General features: G+C 34.8%; 1 protein-coding gene across 2 annotated transcripts; it reads right to left on the reverse strand.

Annotated features, from left to right (window-relative positions):
* Positions 1 to 269: 269 nt before the first annotated feature.
* Positions 270 to 19,175, reverse strand: LOC138140446 (RNA-binding protein 24-B-like). 2 transcript variants are annotated; one of them, XM_069061526.1, is made up of 5 exons: positions 18,339 to 19,175; positions 17,574 to 17,700; positions 14,665 to 14,725; positions 2,700 to 2,929; positions 270 to 2,638 (listed from the first exon to the last, which is right to left on the reverse strand). In XM_069061526.1, the coding sequence occupies exons 1-5, from the start codon at positions 18,768 to 18,770 to the stop codon at positions 2,508 to 2,510; spliced, it is 981 nt and encodes a 326-aa protein (XP_068917627.1). In that variant the 5' UTR covers positions 18,771 to 19,175; the 3' UTR covers positions 270 to 2,507. The 2 variants fall into 2 exon arrangements, with proteins under 2 accessions (XP_068917627.1, XP_068917626.1); XM_069061525.1 differs by having other exon boundaries at positions 270 to 2,647; positions 18,339 to 19,161.
* Positions 19,176 to 23,792: the final 4,617 nt, after the last annotated feature.

Below are 23,792 nucleotides of genomic sequence, written 5' to 3' on the forward strand. Positions count from 1 at the left end.
CTTCGGTCAGGTTTTGATGGTAATTAAAACAAAAATTATTTATTTAGAAATATTTATTGTAACTGAATTACACAATTACTTTTATATTTATTAAACTCAAGAGTATTCCTGATAAATCTGCAGTGTCAAAGAGAACAACAAAAACAATCTGGACATCTGATATCTTCCTAAATGACCTTTTTTTATTTTAAAAATATATTAAAAATACGTAACATGTGCTATTCGTTTTGAAATAATTTAAAAAAGTAGTTTGTATGAAAACAAAGTGCTTATTTTTTTGTAAAAAATACGGATTTTTCAAAATTTGCCATTTAAACACGTTTACACTTAGTGTGATACCATGAAATTTTTTTGTTTATCTCCTGTACATGTCTAAATATTAGTGAAAAACAAAAATTACTTTATTTTGAAGGAGTGCTTTCATCCCTTAAATTTGCATCTCAGAATCGGATTATTTTTATTTGTAAGGGTGTGTAGAGTATAATAGGTAATCTTCATAAAATAGATTTCTGTAAAAATTATGTTTTTTGGCAAATAAGCAACAAGATTAAACAACAACAAAAACAATCATCTAAATAAAAATAAAAAAATTGCCTTATCAAGTCAGTTTTTACTCAAATCAACTTTGTGTTAAAGTGTAAAAAAAATCACCAAATTACATAACTCTTCCTATTTTATCAAGATAATCCATTTGAAAGCTGTGGTGTGTATTTATGAATAATTTTTTTACCAGATATTAACAATTGACTAGACTTTACCGTCGCCTGCGTTGATTTACAATCAACGCAGGCGACGGACTTTACAAACGTAGCAACGAGTTTCTGTTGATAGATGGCGGAAGTATCGCTTTTCTTTTGCTTTTCTTACATCGTGGGTTTCATCGAATTTGTTATTAAAGTTGGCGCTGGAACAGTCAAGGCATGTCTAGTTTTGAACTATCGTGACAAACGTCACATTTAATGACAATTGTAAAACAGAAAATGGCGAATTAAGGATTTGAGGGATTAAGAGAAAAATTACAATGGTAATGTTTATTAAACAATGTTACACCATATGCTGAAAATGTTTATTTTGTTCTAAGCACAAACGGGCCCTTTGTTTAACTCCACTGATAGCATTTTGTAACATGATTTGATTGTTATTGATTTATTTAAATAAGAGTGTGTCGATTCAAAAAGACCTACGGCTTCAGTTCCAGCGCCAACTTTAATAACGAATTCAGTGGATCGCTCCATATATTTATTTTCGTAATTCCTAAACATTATTATTCATTAGTTTACAGGCATTTTAAATTAATTTAATTGTTTAACGCTTTGGGATCGCTTGACATTATGTTAACTTTAACAACGACTTGACATCGCTTTATGCAACCGGGCTTTTATATAGGAATTTTACATATCTGTTAAAGTTTATTTAGACTTTTTACGGTTCTTTGAAATTCGTTAATACAAACAATAAGAAACCACTCGTTTTATATCAAACGACTCTACATTCAAAATCTACTTTTTTGTCAACAATTGAATAAACTTGTTATTTTTTTAGCAAAATAAAATTTCAGTGGAATTATTAAATAGGTAAAGAAGGTAATTTTTAAATTAAACACCATAGAAGTAAAATAACTCGAAAAGAAAGACAAGTTCCTAAAACTGTAATTTTATAGGAATCTACTAATTTCTCACGGTCTAAAGTAGCGCCTTGAGCTGTCAGTGGTCGTCTTCAAAACCATTCGAGTTTTATGTCAAAATTCAAACTATATCTTCTATTCAACGATATGTACAGAAACGATTTTTTTTGGAAATTTAATTTTTATTGATATCTTTTACTTGATCTTTATGAATTTAGGGTGATTTTTTGAATCTTCCGAATCTGAGTGGAATAAAATATGTGATGCTTCTTGGGAGTAATGAAAGTCAGTTTGAAAATAATGAATTTTAAATGAATTTCAGCATTTTTATTTGATTTTTTACAATTTTTTAGTGATATTTTAATGATTTTCGAATCTCCCGATTCCCGCTGGTCCAGAAATAACATCTCGATATCTACTGGTAATATTTAAATAATATAGGATATATGTAAAGGACTAGACTACAATATAATTTAATTTGCTATCTACTCTTATTTCTCAAATTTATTGCACTTTCTTTTGCAGTAATAACAAAAACTTTCTGCAAAAGTAGGAGCAATCAAGTCTGTTATATTCATTGAGCATTATTACTTAACTCATTAATGGTAACTAAGTGGAATTTATTGTTACTAATAATTAATAAATTTGAAATAAGTTGTCTTAAGTGACGGTATCAGATCAATATTCCTTAACGATCAAATAAATATATCTTGAATTGAGTAAGTGACATACTGTAGAATGTTTACATCCTAGCACATCCCTAGAATTATCCTGCGTCAAATATGTGAATTTGTCGAGAGATGGCGTATGATTCAACAATGCTAGAAATTAAAATAAAGTACGAAAGTCATGAAATGGACGTGCTGCTGTAAAGAAATTTAATTTATTGCAATCTTGCTTCCTGCAGAGTTTGCGCTTGAGCTGCCGTTTGGTAAGGAATCGCAGGAAAAGCTCCCGCTGTCGCTGCCGGTAGTCCAGGTGTCTGAGGAAGGGTGTAAGTGTAGGGTAGATATCCTGCAGCCCCTGCGAAAACATTGTAGCCCATCGATCAAAAACAAGCCGCGAGTCTATCTACCTGCGGCTCCTGTATACGGAGTGTATGCGTCAAATCCGTTCGCATATTGGCCGGTATAAGGGGCGGCGGCCGCGGCAGCCACGGCGGCGGCATTCTGGTACTCGTAAAACTGCGAGGTGGCGGCAGCAACAGCAGCCGCGTGAGTCAGTTGAGTGGCTGGAAGCGGTACTAAACTTCCGGGGGCAGTAGCCGTTAGATATGGTGACTGGTACATGTAACCCGGCGGCATTCTGGAAATATACTCCGTTCAATGCGGTATTAATTGTAAACGTAAGTAACACAGCAAGCAACACCAGAGAAATAAATACCAAAAAAACACCTCTGATGCACTAAAATGACCAACTAAAAACAAGTTACAGGGCGACCTTCTAAGGATTATAGCAACTAATCACGATTCAAAGACATCAACTTAAGTCATACTTTTAGTACAGTAACGAAAGCTCCAATCGGCAGTCGACGTGATCTTTACAAGATGCCAAATCGCCCAGTTCTTGCAAAAATACTTAATTTTAACACATCCAGCGGAGAGGTTAGTCCAACAGTTGCCTTTTCCAAAATATAACTGATGCGGTCTGACGATGCCCTAGGGGCATAAGTTCAAATAAATCTTAGACTCCTTCCAGTCAATCATCGGGTTGTGGGAACATCAAAAAAATCGAATTATATACATATTCATATTACCATCCGAATCAATCAATTTTTGTACCTTAATAAATTTATTAACATTATTTTAATAAGAATGTAAAATTGATGGGATAAGTATGCAACCCAAAATACACTCACATTTTGCGCTACAAGTTTTCTGTAGAGCTTTTAATGCTACCTGTACAGAATTTCCAATTAATAATAATAATAACTATTAATATGCGAATGTATTTTGGGTTGCATAATTTTTGATAATTGCACATAAATGTTGAACAAAGCTCCGACATCTTGGTTGAAACACACGGGATCCTGAATACTTATTTAGGAGGTCAGTGGCATTTTATTAATTTACAATCGACAAGAAAAGTTTTTCGATAAATTTAAACAAAACTCGCGACCGATAATTATGGAAACGTTCCGATCTGATAGCATGCATTGAAAAGCGTTTTGACAATAATAATTACTGCCGTTCTTTTCGACAAATATTTTGTTTGTGAAATTACGGAGCTTGAAACGTGGGTAAATAAAATTGTGACATGAATCAAGCTTGTGCAGGTTAATAATAATAATAAAATAATAATAAATAATAATAATAATTTGTTAGAATGACGTGTACAGTCACGGCCATAACTAATGATGCGAATGTTACGATGATTAATTTTACATGTAAAGGTTTGAAGCTCGTGCCAGAATAATTATTTAGGTTTAACGTGTTGTGCTTTACGAAGAAAACAATTTCTGGAGTTGTTCCGTCGATCAATTAGTCGATACGACTGCAATAATTGCAGTGACGTGTGGGATAGTGAAATCGAAGTTTATTTTAATGTTTATTTTTGGACAGCATCAAATCGCATGTTTTACAGCTTTTACGCAACATAAAGCATTGTGGGTTTTTGTTTTAGCTCGAAGAATTCGTCGGATCCGACTTTAAGCAGTACAGTTAAAAAGAGTAAGACAGCAAGGACCTATAAGAAGACATTTGCTGGGACGAGAGACAGTGCCAAGACTGCCAAGTCTATTTCTGTCGCCCTATTTAACATTGTTTGCGCGTTTTGACTAACACATTATTTTTAACTCGAGTTTTAAATTTTAGCGGGATAAGAGGGCACCTATCGCCGGTTCCTATCTCCATCCGATATTCCTTTGCATCATTAATGACACACTTCTGTGCACACGGAGGGAGTCACCGCCATTTTAGATTTTTTGTTGACAAGAGCCTCCACTTAGATAGTCAATATGTGGGGTCGTACAGTAATTTAACAAATGACCAGTCCGGCCAATATTGGCCCAACACTCTAAATCCCTTCGTGCCATTTGCATGACATAAAATTGATTTTTCGGGAAAAAGTGGTGTGACAGCTACGGATTACCGCGGAAATAATGGAATATTGAAATCTAGGTTTACCGGACACGGCGTCACATCGATTCTAAAAACATTACTTCTAAGCAATAACGCGAACACTTCCAGGATTTTAAATCGATGGTTCTGTTGTTGTCATGTTTCCCACACGCCGATAAATATGTTCCAGAAATATTTTTTAAATGTACGTGTTTATTGTAAACATACATGTCAATATTTGACAAGAAAAGCTGCGTCAATATCGCACCACATATTAATATAAAAAATACTCTTTGACGAATACTTTTATCGTAATTATAGAAGTCTCGCGTTTTCATAAATAACTCGAAAACACTTCGCACTCCATTGTCCCCGAGACACGTTTAAACCTGGATTTTTTTTGTAAATGTCAAGACTTTTCGACCAATTGAAATGTCAAACTTTTATTCATCTTTTCTCCTTGACGTTTGTCAAACGAAACTAAGTCCTGAATCATCTATCATCTGTCACATTTGTTTACTACCGAAACTACATTTCAAATGTACCAATGTTTGCTTACTTTGGCTTGTAATATTAAACAAAAATTCGAGAGCTTTCTAAAATCACGTCTATTTCTACAATCAATCGATCTGTACGATTTCGAAACGACAGAGAGGAAATACATGTTTCGATCTTATCGCCAGTTTCTACCGATTTCTATTTATTTTGAATAATCGATAACCGATTCTGAAACATCTATGTATATTATTGTTGACTTCTAGTTTTTAATCAAGTTTAAAAAAAAGTATTTCCTTCCTTTTTGTAAGAAACATTTTTAACTGAAAGGAGCAAGTGTAATTGCAACATTGACTGGAAGTTTAAAAAAGTCAGACACGATAATGAAAATGATTGTCATATGTTATTATTGCTAAGTATTTTGGCAAGTTTTACAATTTTGCGACGTCGGAATCAGTTAATAGCCTTGAATTATATACATATTTACGAAAGCAACCGATAATATTTATAGATACTAGATATTTTCGAGCGAAGGAAACGTCCAAGTTGACTGTAGTTTTTTTTTTCAATGTAAATTAGTTAGAACGGTGACATATTGTTTGTATCGAGCAGTTGAGAAAACAATGTTAATTAGTTATTTCTTCTGTGAATATTATTTAATTACTTATAATAAACATTTGAAGCAGAGCGTGTAAGAGCAAACCACATGTGGTGTCAAGAGTAAGCTGCGTTAATGTGTCAAATCGATTCGAAAGAATATTTCCGTTTATTTCGTAAATTGATTTGTACAATAACCAGCCTGCCCCCGCCAACACGAAAGCACATCAATGACAACTGCTGCAGTTAAATTGGCTTTATTAATTTGACAATTATTTTTTCGATGAGTGTGTGCGGATTTTAGATGAGAGTGTTGTATTTTTCGGTTTTGGTTGGCGGCTCGGTGGGAGTAAAGGGGCGAAAGAAATCCGCCTGGCCGGTGAATTTATGAAGTGAAGCAACGCCGTATTAATTTATGTCGGGCGATAAACTTATTTTAACGGTTGGTAAACGAGGAATTGGCTGATAAAAACGAAGAACTTGCGATAACCGCGTTCGATACAAACCCGCTGAATACCGATGTGCATAATTAAAAAGTTGCTGTCGCCTTATTACACAGAAACTTCACGTTATAGACTTTTTCGTTTACATTACACGGGAAATTGTGTATATTTACCCGCCAGTTAAGGGTTCTAAAACCCACAAATACACCATCGCTTTATTCTACCAATCCCAATTTATTACCACCGCGGTTCTCATTTATTTTACCAACGTTGATAAACACGTCATTTATTATGCACATTTCAATTATTTAGAGTGTGCCAGTTCACAATTGTTACTAAGTGGACGCGAACCGACCGAAATGCCACTTTTAAGATGATTGCGCCCCCGAACAAACATTTTCGAAATAAGGTCACATTATACACACCAATTTAATTACAGACAACGACTCGACAATAAACAAACAATCCATTATTACACTAATTCACCCCCACTAATTTCCTCTTTTGATTTATTATGGCCCCCGCTCGGACTCTAAAACGGCTTTTACTGCTACTTCACTTCTTAGTAGTCTAATTAACGGGCATTTTATTTTTTATCGCACTCGCCGACACTTACCCTTTTGCTTTGTTCAATAAGAAGTCGACGATTTTTTGCCGGAACAAGTCCACCCCAACTTTGTGGACTTCTTTACGGGGGCGCTGATAAACGCGGACGATTTAATTAGGGGAGTTACTCAAATCTTCCCTTGATTCGTAAGATCGAAGGGAGACAACCGCCACCGAAGCACAACTCCTAATCCCACGACCACGTTTTTGTATCGTAACGCCAAAAGAAAACGAGATAATTAAACAGAAAAAAATATTTTATGCACATTTTCAAAACTAAAATCGATAAATATTGTTTCCACAAAATTATTTCATAAACAAAAAATAAAACTAATTTTATATAAATCTAAAATAATAATTTTTGATCAATGTAGAAGAGTATTTTTGTCATTGTATTGTGAATTTGTTATATTTTTGAACAATTTCACTTGATACAGCGTGCTCCAAAACTATCGCCAAAAAATATTATACAGCAATTTCCCATATCAATATTAACGCGAAATCATAATCAAACTTTTTTTTATGCATCTGTATGGTTTTACAGAGGTTTAAATTACTAAAAAAGTAGTAACATTGCACAGAAGATGTTCTGAATATGATAATAATAAGCAGCAGTAATCATAAACCATTCTATTTTAGTGTACCGTCATAGTGACGATCTATACGTTGCAAATTGTAAGGTAAATCGATGTTGCCAGATGTAAATTTAAAAAAAAAATAACGAGCGTTTAGAAAGTCTGGTAAAAGAAGGAAAACAGGTTTTTTTTAATGGAACATTGCATGATATCTTTGTTCCAGCCGTTGCAACTTTTTATCTTCTGGAGACATACAAAAATATTTTTTTTAATGATTTATTATTCGGTATAACATATTTTATCATGTTCTGTAAAGTTTTGACGGCAGTTTTGAAACACCCTGTATAAATATTTTCAAAATTCAATTTACGTCAACAGGAGTGGTGTATTTCGTAGATTCTTCCGTTTAGAAAAATTGATAGACTTTGTGATAACAAGTTTCTAGCATTAAAAAAAAATCTTAGTCTTAATTTAGTCCTTTTCAATGTTTTTTCAAATTAAATTTTAAAGTATTATCACAGTGTGGCACGGTATTGTATACTAGGAAAAGATTTTTGGTGTGTTATTTATAATTATTATTTATTTCTACGTAGAAACAATCATCAACAATATATGTAAGTTACTTCTTACATTTTAATGAAGAAATTTTTAATTTGACAATAATCATTTTGATTATTAATGGTTTTGGAATTGTATTGTCAAAGTTTTATAAAATGTAGCAAAGTCCATCGTATTAAAAAGAACGTCCGTTAAAATTTATATCTGACTTCATTCATAAGAGCGCAGAGTAATAAAATAACCAACATTGATGTAATTAATTAATTGTCAGTTCGTTAATGTAATAAGCTCTTGCTTATAAAAGAACTTAAAAAAATGTATGTTTTTAGGATGGTATTTAGATTTTGGAGAGAAAATCTGAGCGAAGAGATAAATTAGAGTAACTTGGAAAACATTGCTGTGATTGATAAGATGATAAAATCTAGTTCAACTCTCGTAATCTGCTATTAGGTTTTTGTATCATTTCAAGAACGAATAAATAATTTGTATACCGATAATTTTCGTTTATAGAGTCATCAAAGAATCAAATCTGTAGACAGCTAGAGTGGCCGAAAATGTTCACTATTGCTTCGACTTTTTGGTAAAAACGAGTCAGTTTTCGAAAGAAAAAAATCGCTGAACATTCAAATTTGTTGCTGTTTCTTCATTTATGCAAACATCAACATTGAAATACTGGTTTCAGGATATAAGAAAGTGGAAAAACCGGTTTACTTAAAACATTTAGGTTTGAAGAGTCGTCAAACCTGTCTGTCAGTCTTTTCATTTCCAATTATGCCAATCGATAAACACAATTTGGAATAATTTAGTTTGTGAAAACAATCGATTATTTGTGACTGAAAATGAAGCGTTCGTTTGTGGTATAAATGTTGTTTATTTCCAATAGAGGGGGATTAGGGTTTAATAATGGTTGGCTGACACATTACCCCAAATCTATTATCACTGTGTACCCTGTAACGTAATAGATTAAGGAAAAACTCATTTTTTTTTCGACGCACAAGGCTGCAACTGTCATCGAAGATCAACTGCATTAGGATTAGATTTACATCGTCTTAGGGAAAGAGAAAACTTCTTCAATTGAGAAAAATATTATCACCATGTCTTTTTTGCCGGAACAATTTTTAGTACCTACTTTTGCAACAATTTTGTACAGTCGAGACATTTTTTAATCAAATTTTGACTAAAGTGTATAATTGTAAGTTGTGTGTGGTAGATTATGGGGAGAATTTGGTCAGAAAACTTGTTTGTTTGTTGTTATATGTAGAAATCCTGATGTAGAATTGTGTGGTGAAACCGGTTTGGTAAAAACCAGTTTGGAAGAGTGGTCAAACCGGTTAGTGGTGGTGGTCGATGGAACCAGTTTGTTTTGTCGGTGAAGAAAAAAAATGAGATTTATTACTTGGTTGTTGGGGAAGAAAGCGTGATTTGGTTGTTGAAGACGTCGGTCCAGTCCATCAGAAGGATAAACGTTCATCCGGTGTTCGGTTCCGGTAGAGGTGTAAGTTTATTGGGTCCGGGAGTGATCGTTAAACAATGTCGGCGGTCGATTGTTGGGCCCGGAGCAAGTGTAGGAGTGTGCAAATATTGTAATAAGAGCGATATCCGCGAATAGCCGAGATTGGCCGGAAGAAAAGATCGCACATGGGTAGCGCCCACAGGTCAATAGTGCCCCCGGAATCCGGATCCCGGAGTCGGCGGCAGGCGCGCAAACGTCATTAGCCAGCAAGTAAGTCCGGATTTGTGCGAAGCTTGAACGAGATTATCCAATAGAAATGTGTTATCCGCCTAGAGACCGCCTTCTCAACAAATCCGCCACTCGTTTTCAACATTCTAGAAAAGTGTGATGCGGTTATCGATTCGAAATGTGACCGTATTTGTTTTTATTCCGGTTTTCCAGAGGGAGCAGTGGCGTAGAACCGCGCCGGAATCGAGTTTCGCGTAGGTGTTCGACGCGTTCCAAATGTCAAAGACGCGAAGAATGCTTAACAGCTGCTTAAAACTAGTAAATATAAAGGCGAGTTGTGATAAAACGCGTCTATATTTAAAATGCGGTGTCAAAGAGACCGGAGACGGCGGAGGAAAGGGAAATCTTCAGTAATTAATTTTCGAGTTATTTTCGGGTGATACATAATTTACAAACACGGCCAAGAGTGACGCATGGATTTGGCGTCAGAATCGAAGACACCATTACACAGCATGTTCCGCCTTTTCAATTATATTTTGACATTTCGGACACCTCGACCGTTTCTTACCGTCAATATTTTAGATCAATAAACGAACAGTAGTTCGACTCAGTCATCTGCATTTACGTGACTCACATTGCGCTCAATTTACGATATAACTTGACGATCAACAGATAAAAATAATAATAACCGCTGACCGTGGATTTGTGTCACAAATGTCACAATTTTCCTAATGACCGACACTCGCTTTGCCCATATCGACCCGACACTTCTTAAAAATACAACGCTTTTTAAACCACAATCACACATTTAATATTGATGAACAAACGTACATTTGTTTTGCAAATGCGTCTTTACGTACTTGTTAATAATCACTCGCGAGCTCTCCTCCTAGCGTATTTTTTTTTTATAGTTGGAAATCTACATTTTTACGTAAGCACCGATTACGCACCCATACACATTTATGCAGGTCATCTACATTTTTCTTATTTTTATTTTCACCTCACCTCTATCAGCAAACATCCAAAAAATATATTCATTTATTCCACGAAATTATCGAACAATTTCTCATTTTGTTTTCATTTTCTCGATAGTACATAATTCTGAAAACACAAAATTTTCAAATTTACTGACCTCACTCACTTCCGTTGGCTCCGACCTCTTAACACTAAAAATATATAATTTTCTTGAATTTTGTGTTCTCTCCGTAAACACTAAAACATTTACATTTTCATTTATCATGGGCTGATTCCACCACTCAACGTTTATTTTTGCCTTTTAAACTAAATAGCGAATTTCGTTTATTTTGTTTTCATGTGAAGGTTCATTTTTGTTTCTTCGCTGAATTTTGAAAAATCTAGTTTTCCAAAATTACGTAAGATTTTCACTCTGAGCTTACGACAATCTCGAACACTCTGTAACCAGAATGTTTAACACTCAAAAATGTGTATATTTTTTTTATTTTGAATACATTCCAATCCACAAACCTCATTTCCGTTCCTTCACTAAATACTCGCTGAAATTTTTCATTTTGTTTTTATTCAAGCTCTAAAGATGATTCTTATTTTATCACCAAATATTTAAAAATGTATTGATTTTTTCAAAAAATTCATTGCTGTTAAAATTATTACGAATAGTTTTTATTTTAACGAAAGATAATTTCAATTTCTATTTTTTTTTTTGCTATTAATTATTATTTAATTGCTAGAAAGCGACATTAGAGTACCAATATATTCACGTACAAAATTTGGTGTTGTTACATTATTTCATTTCTACTTTACTAGCTTTACTAGCAAAAAAGTTTATTTTCAAATTTATCAAAATATGTATCTAAATTTGGTAAAAGCAAATTTAAATATACGCACACTTCCAAAACATTGTATAAATTATCATAACTAATTTTTTTTTATCAAACGTTTTATCCTTAACATCCGGTCGTTATTCCAATTTCTTATTTTTTACATTATTTTACTTCAAAACAGACACTACTAGATAGTCCTGGTATCATTGTATATTTTTTATTTCTAAAAAACTAGTATTTGCAATAACTTGTTCTATGAAATATCTTTTTAACATTTATTCATTTATTAACTATATTTAATTCATACTTTGTCTTTACTTTTCACGTAGCACATGTGCATGTCTAAAAATTGCTGGACATTAAGTATTGAAAAAATATATTGTTCTAATTTAATGAAAAAATTCTTAAAATAGTGTAATAAAATAAAACAATTTAAATCATACTTTTTGGTTATTTAACAATAGTAGAAATAACCAAGATAGATACATTTCTAGCTGAGCTTTGAAGCTTTTTGAATGCTTCCTCATGGTTCCGGATACAGTAGGTCTTGCATTTTCGAAAAAAAAAAAGTTGACCTAAATTAAAGCAATTCCAGATATATTTATTTATAATTTGATTGCTTACACATTCGCTCTCTTTTTGGTACATTTTTTAATTTGGAAACTTAAATTTTTTGTAAGCATAAACACATTTTTAATTTCAATCTTGGTCTCACTCCATTCAGCCTCGATTGATTTGATCGATTGAATATTGATTTTTTATTGCGAATTTTCCTTTTGCTACATTCTGAAAACTCTAATTTTCCCCCTCTCCGAAAAATAACCATTTTAGAGACAATTTTTGAAAAGTCAAGTCATCATTTGTAACAAAATGTTTTCATATTTGTTTAATAACGAGAGGAAGTATTACATTTTATTCATAGTTTCACCGGAAATGATGTTATCTTTAGTTTTCAAATGGTGTTGCCGTGCATATTTTAAAACAATATGTAATATTGTACCTACGTGAAAGCAAAGAAAAAATATTTTGTAGTTTGGCAATGAAAATGTTTTTGAAATATTAGCCATATCGGTTAAAAGGAAGAAATTTGTTTGGTTTTTAATTTTGAGAATTATTTAAAAAGTGAAAATAAAAATAAAATAAGTAAAGAAATATACAGGGTGATTCACGAATGGTGTTTGATTTGACACTATTTTGAAATCGGATTACTATGATCACAAAATTTTATTCAAATTGCAAAAAACAGCGAAGTATTCTATGAGAGAGAAAGGCGTTAAATCAGACACTATTCGTGAATCACCCTGTAATTTTTGAAGTAAGTAGGTATTATAGTTTGTTTTGGTCTGCATTTGTTAATGAAATATGTTTTTACGGTATTTAATTTTCCTCAACCAAAGTGGGATTAGTGCAGAAAATCGAATAACCACGTGTTGCACTCCACAACTACATTTAAACGTGTATGTGCATTTTTGATCTATGAGACGGTTAAATAAAGAATGCGTAGAGTAAAACAGCTACAAATCTAGGCCACTCCATGCTAAAATCAAGAACAACAGAACAGTTGTTGTAGACGTGTCGATTTCGAGAGAAAAAAAAATCCAATTAGATGCAAACCCAACCAATCTCGAGTCCAGAATGTTTCGGAGCAAAAACGTTTTTGAACGAGAACGAGAACATCGTTGGTTGAGAGTGTAGTCTAATTGCAGCTCGATGAGTTTGATAACCACAGCAAAGACCAAGTCTACGGATTAGCAATGGTGAGACCGCCGCCGCGAGATTCGCGCCGCCGCCGCGCAAGCCAGGCACACATTCACTCGCTACTACGCCGCCACCACCGGCTGCACTGTAACACGCCCCAGGTTAATGACAACCAAGCACATCGACATCCTGTTAGTGTCGCGTTAGTGTTACATTGCAGTCGTGAGTTACAGAAAAGAACGAACATCAAAATAGTCAGCCCAAAAGAAAAACGAAAACCTCACAGCAAACAGTAAGATTGGCGTCCGTCGCCGCCCGTCCGTGTGCCCGTCCCCTGGACATATCCCTGTGCTAACGACTGATTTAACCATGCCAACCGCTAATGGATTGTGTCGTTATAAACATGCCAAATTACTTTGTAGCTATTCTAAGATCACCTCACCTAATCTAACCTAAACTGTTTGCTACAGAATCTGCCCTTTTCATATTCACTGAAGGGTTTCGCTAAACTGCACTTTGCGGTTTTCGTACGACCAGCGGTCGCCAAACTCTCATCCTCATCACGTCACGTGACCAAACACAACTCAAAGGGACGGCTTATTTATCATTTTACTTTATAGCTGTCTTCAACTTTTTATTATTCTCATAAATCACTATCAATTCCTCCATTCCGTACGATCTAATACACCAAAATTAAATCTTCCACGACAATCTTTAACACAAAAACCTATCTAAAACTTCATATTCCTCGATACAAATTTTCAATTAGATTTTTTGAAAATTTTCTCTTTATTTTGGACGAAAACACAAATATGTTGTATCTAGTGTAATGTACTACGTAGAACTGGAGTGTTTGGTTAGTTGTCATTTTTGAGAGTAAACAAGAGATAATTTAGTCGCAGTGTCATTTTGGTTTTGCTTTGAGATGTCGAGAGGAAGGAGGACTAGGTGAGGGAATGGAGGTGAAATTGTCTTTGATCGATTATTATCTTGGGGTCAGTTTGGAGACCGCTGTTTCCGGCGTGTGGACTAAAGTAAAAATCGCATGTTTACGGAGCGAGTCTGATAAAGTAGGTATGAATAAATCGTCCTTATCAGTAGAATATGATAGTGCGAAGCGGACACGACCAAACAGGGAGACGGACTCGTGCAAAATGTGTCTCTGGCGGTCCCACCGTCAACTGACACCTGGGGGCTTAAACGGCGGGCTCGCGAGCGACATGAAAAAGGTTTAATAAGTGGAACTCAATACTAATCAAATAAAATCCACACGCACACTCACAAACACTCATCGAAGGAACTAACTCTTTACATTTTATGTTTGAGGCGTTACGAACGATGGTTCGGGATACGTCTCATTGTCAGCCAAATTCTAATCTGCAAATCATATGGAATAACGAATCACCAACTGCCTTCGTGACATAAGTAGCTAGAAAATACGAAATATTGATTACGACAGACTTGGTGATGCACATTTATAAAAGTGCACTTCGCGTGCGCCTGTGGCTTGTCTGTTCAATTGTACTTACCCGTATTGGCCAGGAAGAAGAGCAGGATGGTACCCGGCCCGGATTCCTTGGAACGGGAAGCCTGCAAAAACGCACCTAACAGGACTAAATTATTACACCGACTTGTTGCCTTGTGACTACTTTATAACGCACAGGAAGCGCTCGATTGCCACCAAAAAGAGAAAAGTCACACGGAATGTAACACCACACCAAACGCAGCTCCACCAATTTGAAAATTTGACCGAGCAAACTTCTTACTCCACCAAATCTATTTTTCAGTTGGTACCACTTCTGTTCGCTCTAAACTGACACTCGTATTTCCATTAGGGTGCCTCACAAGCGTCACTCATTTTTACACACTATTGTCTAGTTCACCCCAGTTATTGTGGACGGCTGCACGCCGTCCAGGAAATTCAGGGGTTGTCCCCAAAAATTACATCTCGTTTAGGAAAAAAAAATCTTTTCTATTTGGAATTACTCCTGATTTATCGCTCCGTCGGTAACAAGCATTTTCACATAAAACTCACACAATAAAGAAGCCTAATAAAAATATGGACATCTGTTTTCATAATTAGTGTCGCCGCGAAGAAATTTCGGTTTTTGGTTATTTGCATATCAATTGGACCGTCCATAACGTCAGTTGGCCGAAGAGTTTCCGTTGCTTCATCAATTCTTTGATCGAAACCGAACACTATTGAATTACTACCGACAGTTGAACAAAAACAGTCTATTCGTTTGTGTATGAGTGATTTATTAGTGACAACAGAAACCTCCGATTTTTATTGGCAACAATCTACTGGTCGTGTGATTGTACGGACATATTCCAGAATTTAATTTGAATAAATAAAAAAATTCTGAGATACTCCTCACAACTCAATTTTGAATTTGAATTTTTTGACGCCTGAACGTAGTTTCTTTTTTAGACGTACCAACAATAACGGGTGTTTTTTAATGTGGCGTCGAAGTTGGCGTTGAAGAGTCGATTGTGAACGCTCCACCAGATTATAACTCTGATGAGCTGTTTAAATCTAATCTCACTTTTTGCGTGTTTTTAATGTGCAGTTTTAAAACTTTTCAACGCCAACTTCGACGCCAAATTAAAAAAAAAACACCCTTTACATTTAACTCTAGAGGAGTTTATCAAAGTAAAGAATCTGATCTCAAATTTTTAATTAGTTAGAATTGTTTTGGACAAATAAAAATTGTACATTTTAGTTCCTGAGAAAATATGTACAGTTTTACCGCCCGATCGAAAACACCTATTTATAATCGATTTAAAATTCTCAAAAAATTCAGAAATTATTGTGTATCGCTGTAGAATATTCTGTAAAAATTTCAAATTTTTTAATGAAACAGGTAAATATTTTAATTTAATTCAATAACCACTACGTAAATTTACATCATTTTTCATTGAGAGTCCTTTCAAACATTTAGGAAAAATTTGGCGTCATTGAAATCATTGAAACATCACCGGTTTTTGAAATAAATGGAGTTTGATATTAAAGTGCAAAATTTAGCTATGATTTATTATTAAATTGGGCGGTCACTTCCACAAAAGAGGTTGACGTGGGTTGTTTATGATACCCTTTAGGGATTTAAGAATTACTAGAAAAGTACTCAACAGACGTCTACCAACAATGAGTTATTTATTTATGACACTGTAGTTGTAAATCTTGGTCATTTTTCGCTGTTAATGTTAAAATTGGGATAATTCAAAAACTAATCATTTTATTTTGATCCGAATTGCATAAATATCTTCTTTGAATTAATTGTGAATTATGTGAGTGCACGAAGGAAAATTTTTTTTTGGTTAAAAATATTTTTTTTTTAATTTTATGGCTCTGAATGAAGTGATACCGAAAAATTGATTACAAACATTTGAAGCTTATATCAAGAGAACGTAACCCTAGCGTTTCGTAATTTTTACAAATTTTTTAATAGGGCTAATCGTCCGGGCGGTAAAACTTGAATCACCCTATATATTCCTACAAGACTAATTGTTCTTGTAAATAAGTAATAGTTGACTTAACTCCCTTGTGTAAGTAGTACAAAAGTGTGTGGTGTAAGTTTGGGTGCAAATCTGTCAAAAATGTGGAATGAAATGGTGTAAAGGAAAATCAAAAGTATTTCTTTGTGTAAAATGCAATTATAACGAATAAACGTTAAACATACAAAAATTGGGTGAACGTCGTCGCAGATCAGAGCTGCCAACCATATACGCAGAAAATACCAGGAGATAACTTTTTACTGGTACTCACTAGTACTAGATACTTTTTACACAGTCAGTGGATAGTAATGCATTTGATTTTGTGCTTGCGTAAAACCTGGTTCTTAAGTTTTTTTTTTGGATTGAATAAGTGGGGTTAGATCAGAGTACGACCAGTACTGTGACAGATTCTTTATGATTTTTTTTATTGAAACTGGTTCACACCTGGATATCTAAATATTGACAACCATTTAGATAAATCGTGAATAAATTTGTATAAGATTGTAAAAGTGTTCCGTGCTTAGATGGAGTATTTTATGAAAAAGTGATTTGTTGGTAGCGATCGCCAAAATGTTCGAAAATTTTTGGAAGTTTCTTGCGACGTCATAACGGTGGGTTTTTTTCTAGTGATTATTTGGGAACGTCGAGGAACCGATATTTGGTCAATCGTCGATAAAAAAATGTTTGAGTCGTTTCGGTGGTAATTTGTAGTGGAGCGTTCTACATTTTGCTAACTCTTTGGACCGGTCAAATTTCCATATTGTCTGCGATCAGTGGGTTAATTACTAAACGGATTGTTGGTTCGGTGGTCGTGCGACATGTGCGGACGTCCGGGTGCACCGGAAGTCCGGAGGGTGGTTTAGAATCCGCGCTCCTGCCAATTTATCGTCACTTCTAACCCATCTGGTTCATTTACGCTCGTTTTCCCAAAAAAGCAACTTACTTGTCTGTACATTTCCTCTGGGCTTCGCTCCTAGAATGGCCAAATTTACGTTCGCTTTCCGACCGTCGATAATGGGGTTAGCGTCTTTACACGCCCTATCAGACGAAGACTTATCTCCCATAATCACCTGCAAAGAACACGACCTCTAAATTTCACACCCGACAACACAAATAATGTTAAATTCACGACGCACATTTGCCAGTTGTGAATTTGTGAATGCCGCAGGGACGGCTCGGTTTCAATTTAGAAATAATTCACAATGAAGTTATTGGCGATTTGAATGATCTTTTTTTGGGAATTTTTTTTAGGTCGTACCTATTGGCAGGATCTGTAACGGTTTTTGTGTTGCTAAAAATGGAGATATAATTATGAAATCATTACGCCATTGAAATAATTTTATTGTGTTGGTATTAAGAGTTCAATGCCAACATATGACAGGAAAGCTGAATTTTTTATTAACATCAACAAGCTTTTATGTGTTTGTACCTTCGAAACGAGTGTACGTTGTGAAGGAATTGTCAATATGATAAAAATGATTTTTTTGTTGTTGCGGAGGGTGTCGTTAGTACAGCACCGGGCTATGTTGAATTATTCCGGTCCGTAAACTTAATAATTCGCGAGGATCTGATAAATTTGGTGGTGCGTATTGTGCGGGTAAATTCGGTGTGAAAGTATTGGGACCCCATCGTGCAGCTGCCGTGGGGAGTATCTCCCTGTTTGTGCGTCGAACGGGTGAATAATAATAATAACGAACGAAGGACTTACGAATCCGTATCCTCGACTTTTTCCAGTTTGTCTGTCGGTGATGACGACGGCCTCCTCGATCTCCCCGTAGACGGAGAAGTGCTCCCTGAGGGACTGGTCGGTGGTGTGGTAGGGCAACCCGCCGACGAAGAGCTTGGTCCACGTGGTATCCTTGTGCTGAACCCCGTTGCTGCCGTTGACTGTGGTGTTGTTGGCCAGGACGCCGAGGCCTCCGAGGCCGAGGGTGTCGGCCTCGTTGGCGGCGGCGAGTCCTGCGCTCGGCATCAGCATGTTTTTCGCACTCTGATCTTCGGCGGGATCAGAAGTAGCGGCGCGTTCTTCTGCGTTGCGGGAAATGTTGTGATTTTCGGTGGGGCGGCTAGGACGAGTTCCAAGAGGGTTGACGATGTTGTTTATGTATTCTTTGGTGAAGGTGCTCCGGCGATCTCGCATAGGTATGCAGGTCCGGCCGTTTTGCACATAAAGTTCCGGAAAACGCGGTTTCACACCACTTTTACTGAGCACGTGTGGGGAAATCGACTTGCGAGACGCACTAAATTTAGCTTTGCGGTTTCGCAGCTGTGTTGATGAACCAGACGGTTAGGAGGATCGCACCGAAGGTAGCCAAGGGTTCACTGAAAACTACCGCCAACGCTGAATATTCAACACATATGACTACTACTAACGCTCTGACACGAATAAAACTAAAGCGCTGAAATGCGCCCCCCGGATTGGTCAAACTGTGGTGGGGACGCACCTATTATATTTGAAACTCCATTACGACATTTTCCTACAATCTATGAACTTCAGGCGCACCAACTTTTCTTCGCTCGATTCTTGATAACGACCTCTATTATGTCAAAAAACTAACGCGACTAAACAGCTGATGACGCTCATCTCGCTGGGGGTACTCCGCCACGAGGGCCGTACTCCACACATTTTCGACCCATCTCAGACGCGAAAAATTATTTTTCGAGGCGCTGTTCGTGCACGTTAACTTTACAAAGTTATTGCCGCACCTACGGCTATTTTTAAATCCACATAAACCCAAAAACAAAGATATAAGTCTACGCCGCACCACGACAAACACCATTTGCCTTTCTTTTCGAACGTCCCACGTTAAAACGGACACCGTTTCTCCTCGTTGATGCACTTGCACCCTCCTTTCGACTTCTTTTCGACACCACAAAAATTATTTCGGACTTCGAAGAGACGCTTTCGTCCATTAATTTTTTTCCTCGCATGAACAAAATGTAATGAGAATTTTTTAAAAATCTCCTGTTCGTAAATATTTGTAATTTGGCCTCTCGATAATGACAATACATATATTTTTACATTTAGAACTCCACGGTAGGAAACATTTGTTTTTTAAAAGAAAGCAGATATAGCGCTTATACGGGATCGATTTGAAATTAGTGTTTTATGTGTTTCGGCAGACATGTTATTTCAGGTCAGCGTGATAATATTTTCGCTGTACAATGACATTGATTAATAAATAATAGTGCCCATAAAAACTTTTTTTTTAATAATTCCTGAAGAATCGAATAAAATTTAGACTTTCGTGCCAGTTTGATTAAACAAAATGAACATTTACATATTTAAACGCTCAAAGATCTAGGCAATAACTAATAATAATTTAATGGCATTGCAGTAATGTAGATTGTTTCAAATTTTTACTTTGTTCGATTTTGTTTTTACCTATACTATACTTAAATAACACGGAGCACTTGGTGTAATTTAACAATAACAATTACTTCCAGTGCAAATATACCACAAATTGTGCAAATTTGCATTAAATATTATGTATTTCATTCTACGCTTTACGCTACTGTATACATTTAAATTTATCATCAAAGTAGGCGTTGAAGAGTCAATTGTGAACGCTCCTCGGATTAGAGATCACGGATCAGCTGTTTAAATGTAACCTCACTTTTTGCGTTGTTTGTGTTTTTAGGGTGCAGACTCACGAGTGGTGCGTTCACAATCGACTCTTCAACGCCAACTTTGAGGACAAATTTAAATGAACACCCGATATAATTCAATAAACTATAATACAAAATTGCAATGTTTAAATAAATTACACTTTTCATAATTAATATACATATACAGGCTGTTTGATGAAAAACGCCTCAACCCATAACTTTGTTATTTATTACCCGATTTCAATGAACAAAAAAATCAAAGATATGGTTTTTCAAGCGCTACAAAACAGCCATTTTTTTGGCGTTATCTTCAATAGCTAACGATAGTCAACTTTTTTTTTTAAATGGACACATGTAGTTTTTTAGGCTTGGTCTGGTAAGGTTTTTTTTTCTGGATCTAATGATGTATTGAAAGTTATCATTTGGTTCATAGCTAACTAAAAAAAAAAAAACATTTTTTTGTGGTTCAGCTTATTATAAAAAATTTTAAGAGTGCCGTGAAAAACAATCGGAATACAAAGTACCATAAATGTCATCTAAACGTCAGCTTAGAAGTTTTCATCTGCTTTTTTAACCTTTTTTTATTTAAGTATAAAATAACATTGTTAGTAATGCAGGATAGCAGTCATTTGACCATTATTTTATGTTCGAGTGTAATAAAAATCGTAATTAGTCAAAAACAAAAAGTTAATAGAAAAAATAATAATAATTAAAAAAAATATATTTTTTTTAATTATTATTTATGTTTTCCAAGAAAATAATAATAAAACTCTTCAAGATTGCACCTGAAAATTTTCAAACTCATACTTGACATTTGTTACTATTTGTATTCCAATTGTTTTTCACGGCACACTTGAAAATTTCATAATAAACTGAACCACAATTAAAAATTGTTTTATTTTTTTTTCAGTCAGCTATGAACCAAACGATAATTTTTAATACATCGTTAGATTCAGAAAAAAAAACTTTATCAGACTGAGCCTAAAAAACTACATGTGTCCATTTAAAAAAAAAAGTTGACTATCGTAAGCGACTGAAAATATCGCCAAAAAAAAATTACTTTATGGCTGCTTCGTAGCGCATGAAAAACCATATCTTCGGTTTTTTTGTTCATTGAAATCGGATAATAAATAAAAAAGTTATAGGTTGAGGCGTTTTTTATCAAACAGCCTGTATGCATAAATATGCATCAAAACTTTATTTCTTTAAGTACCTACATTAAATTTAAAAATTAAAATTCCACGTTTATTTAATTGTTTCGTTTTCTTTTTTAACTTGTACCATATCAAATGATTTTGTTATAATTTTACCGCAAGCTGCATAAATCTATATTTTTCACTTTAGTTTTTAAATACTTATGTGTTGAATCCTATTGTAAAGTTTGGTAAATTTTATTTTTACAGTGTTTAATTAATACATACATTCTTTGCATGTACATATAATTTAAAATAATTTTGCCACATCATATACTTTTGATGAGATTTTATCACAAACCATGTAATATACATAAACTATTATGTATGTATTACATTTTAATATAAATATTCAACGATAAAGTTACACAAAATATTGTAAAATACTTAATTTTACATTTTCTGCTACGTATCAATAATACCAAGTGTTTAATAAAATATGTTTATGTAATTTTAACAGAAACCATATGAATATAGATTTTATTAGAAGGTAAAATAACAAGACCTAATTTTTTATGGGATAATTTTTTTAATTTTACGAAAACTTTTTGCTTTGACAAATTTACGACTTAACCTTTGAATAAAAATGCCAAAATATCAACGAGTAAAATTGTCTAAAGCAAAAATGTTCAAGTGGAAATTGGGAAATTTATCAGATATAAAAAATTAGGTCGTGTTATTTTTGACAAAATTAATTCCAGAATACAAACTTTAACGTTAATTATTCATTTATAATACTTACAGTTATTAAAAACACAATTATTAAAAACAATTTGAGAATCTGACAGGAGTAGCATGCAATTTTAGTCACTTTTGACAGGAGCAGTAGGATGTTTTTATCGTGATAAACATTTTTGATTGGATGAAAACCAGCGCTCTGATTGGCTCAACACGCACGTTTGATGTATTCACAAAGAACACTTAAAATTATTCAAAACCTTCTAAAATACAAAAACTATGTACTTTAAATACATAATACATTTCTGGTAAATTTATAAAAACCGATTCTACAATTTTACATTGTTTTGATTATTGTTTTCCTATTTTGTGTATTGGCATCTGAAATCAATTTTTTAGTGAAAATTAGTTATAATTTTATTTTTTAGTACTGTTTTATTTGAATATAATTCGTTAATAATTGTTTAATTGAATTATGAAAGTGTAATAATAATACGTCTCATTATGTTAATGAAATTTTGAAATCAATGAAAATTTCTCGATTCGTTAGAAATTACGGACTGATTAAATGAAGTGGATTTTTCTGAAACGACCCGAATATCATAAAAATCCAGATTATGGACGCTCCTAATGGCGAATTATTAATCAAACATCGTTGAATCAACAGCGTTTATTACACCTTCAATAACAGCTAGGTTTTACGAAATCACTAACGATAGTGACGATTTAAGCACCACCGGTTACAACAGATGTCAGCAGAACCTGGGTCACCCCCTTCATTATTCTCCTACATAAATAAAGCTTTGGAGTATATGTTACTGCCAATAAAATCTCGTTATGAGCGACGAGAGCGAAAGACGAGCTATCGGTTTTTTGATCTCAAGTGCTAAAGTTTATTTTGGTCCCGCTTTTTCACGCACGCATATTTTTAGAAATTTTTGTCACATTCAAAAAATTCTATTATTGCGAATTCTGCTTAAAACAGGCTTATTTTAAGATTTTCCAGTACCGACGCGCACTCGAACGAAAAAATGGCCGATCCGTGGGGCAGCACATGTACGAAATTTTGTCCAGTGCCGGATTCAGTTGAATTTTCGGGCTCCCGTGGCGTGGCGGCGGCAAATCGGGGGTTTCTGGTTGACTGTGAAATATGATGAGTCCGGCCCTGGAAGAACGCGTGCTGTGCGTTATTCTCCATCTGCGCGTGTTGGGGCCACCCCACATGTACCGTTGTTCCACTTGATGAGTGCTGCAGTACTGTTCTTCGCACACCTGGTCTAGCACCCTTCTTGTTCGAGATAACACCGGCGTTATCGTCCTAGCTGTCCTCTCCGCTTATCCTTAATTTGGCGCTCATTTTCATTAACAAATCTCCAAGTTACGGGGGGGTACTCGACGACATGTGATTGTTGCGAGAGCAGCTGTGCTGTCTTTGTCGAAGAGTTGCACATGCTGGATGGAAATCGGACGAGGCCGGCGAGCTGAAGCCCGGCTCGAATCAATCGCATTAACTATTTATCAGAGTAGAAATAAAAGTTTGGGTCATTAGGGACAAAGAAATTGTGAAATTTAAATATAGATTAGCGCATAATGTGCAGTCGCGTACGAAGCCATCCCCTGTATTATTCCAAACCAGGTATTGTTAACGGGAAGTACTATTATGTTACGTTATTGTCCTTCAG

Source organism: Tenebrio molitor, chromosome X, assembly GCF_963966145.1.
Source record: "Tenebrio molitor chromosome X, icTenMoli1.1, whole genome shotgun sequence".
Taxonomy (NCBI): Eukaryota; Metazoa; Arthropoda; class Insecta; order Coleoptera; family Tenebrionidae; genus Tenebrio; species Tenebrio molitor.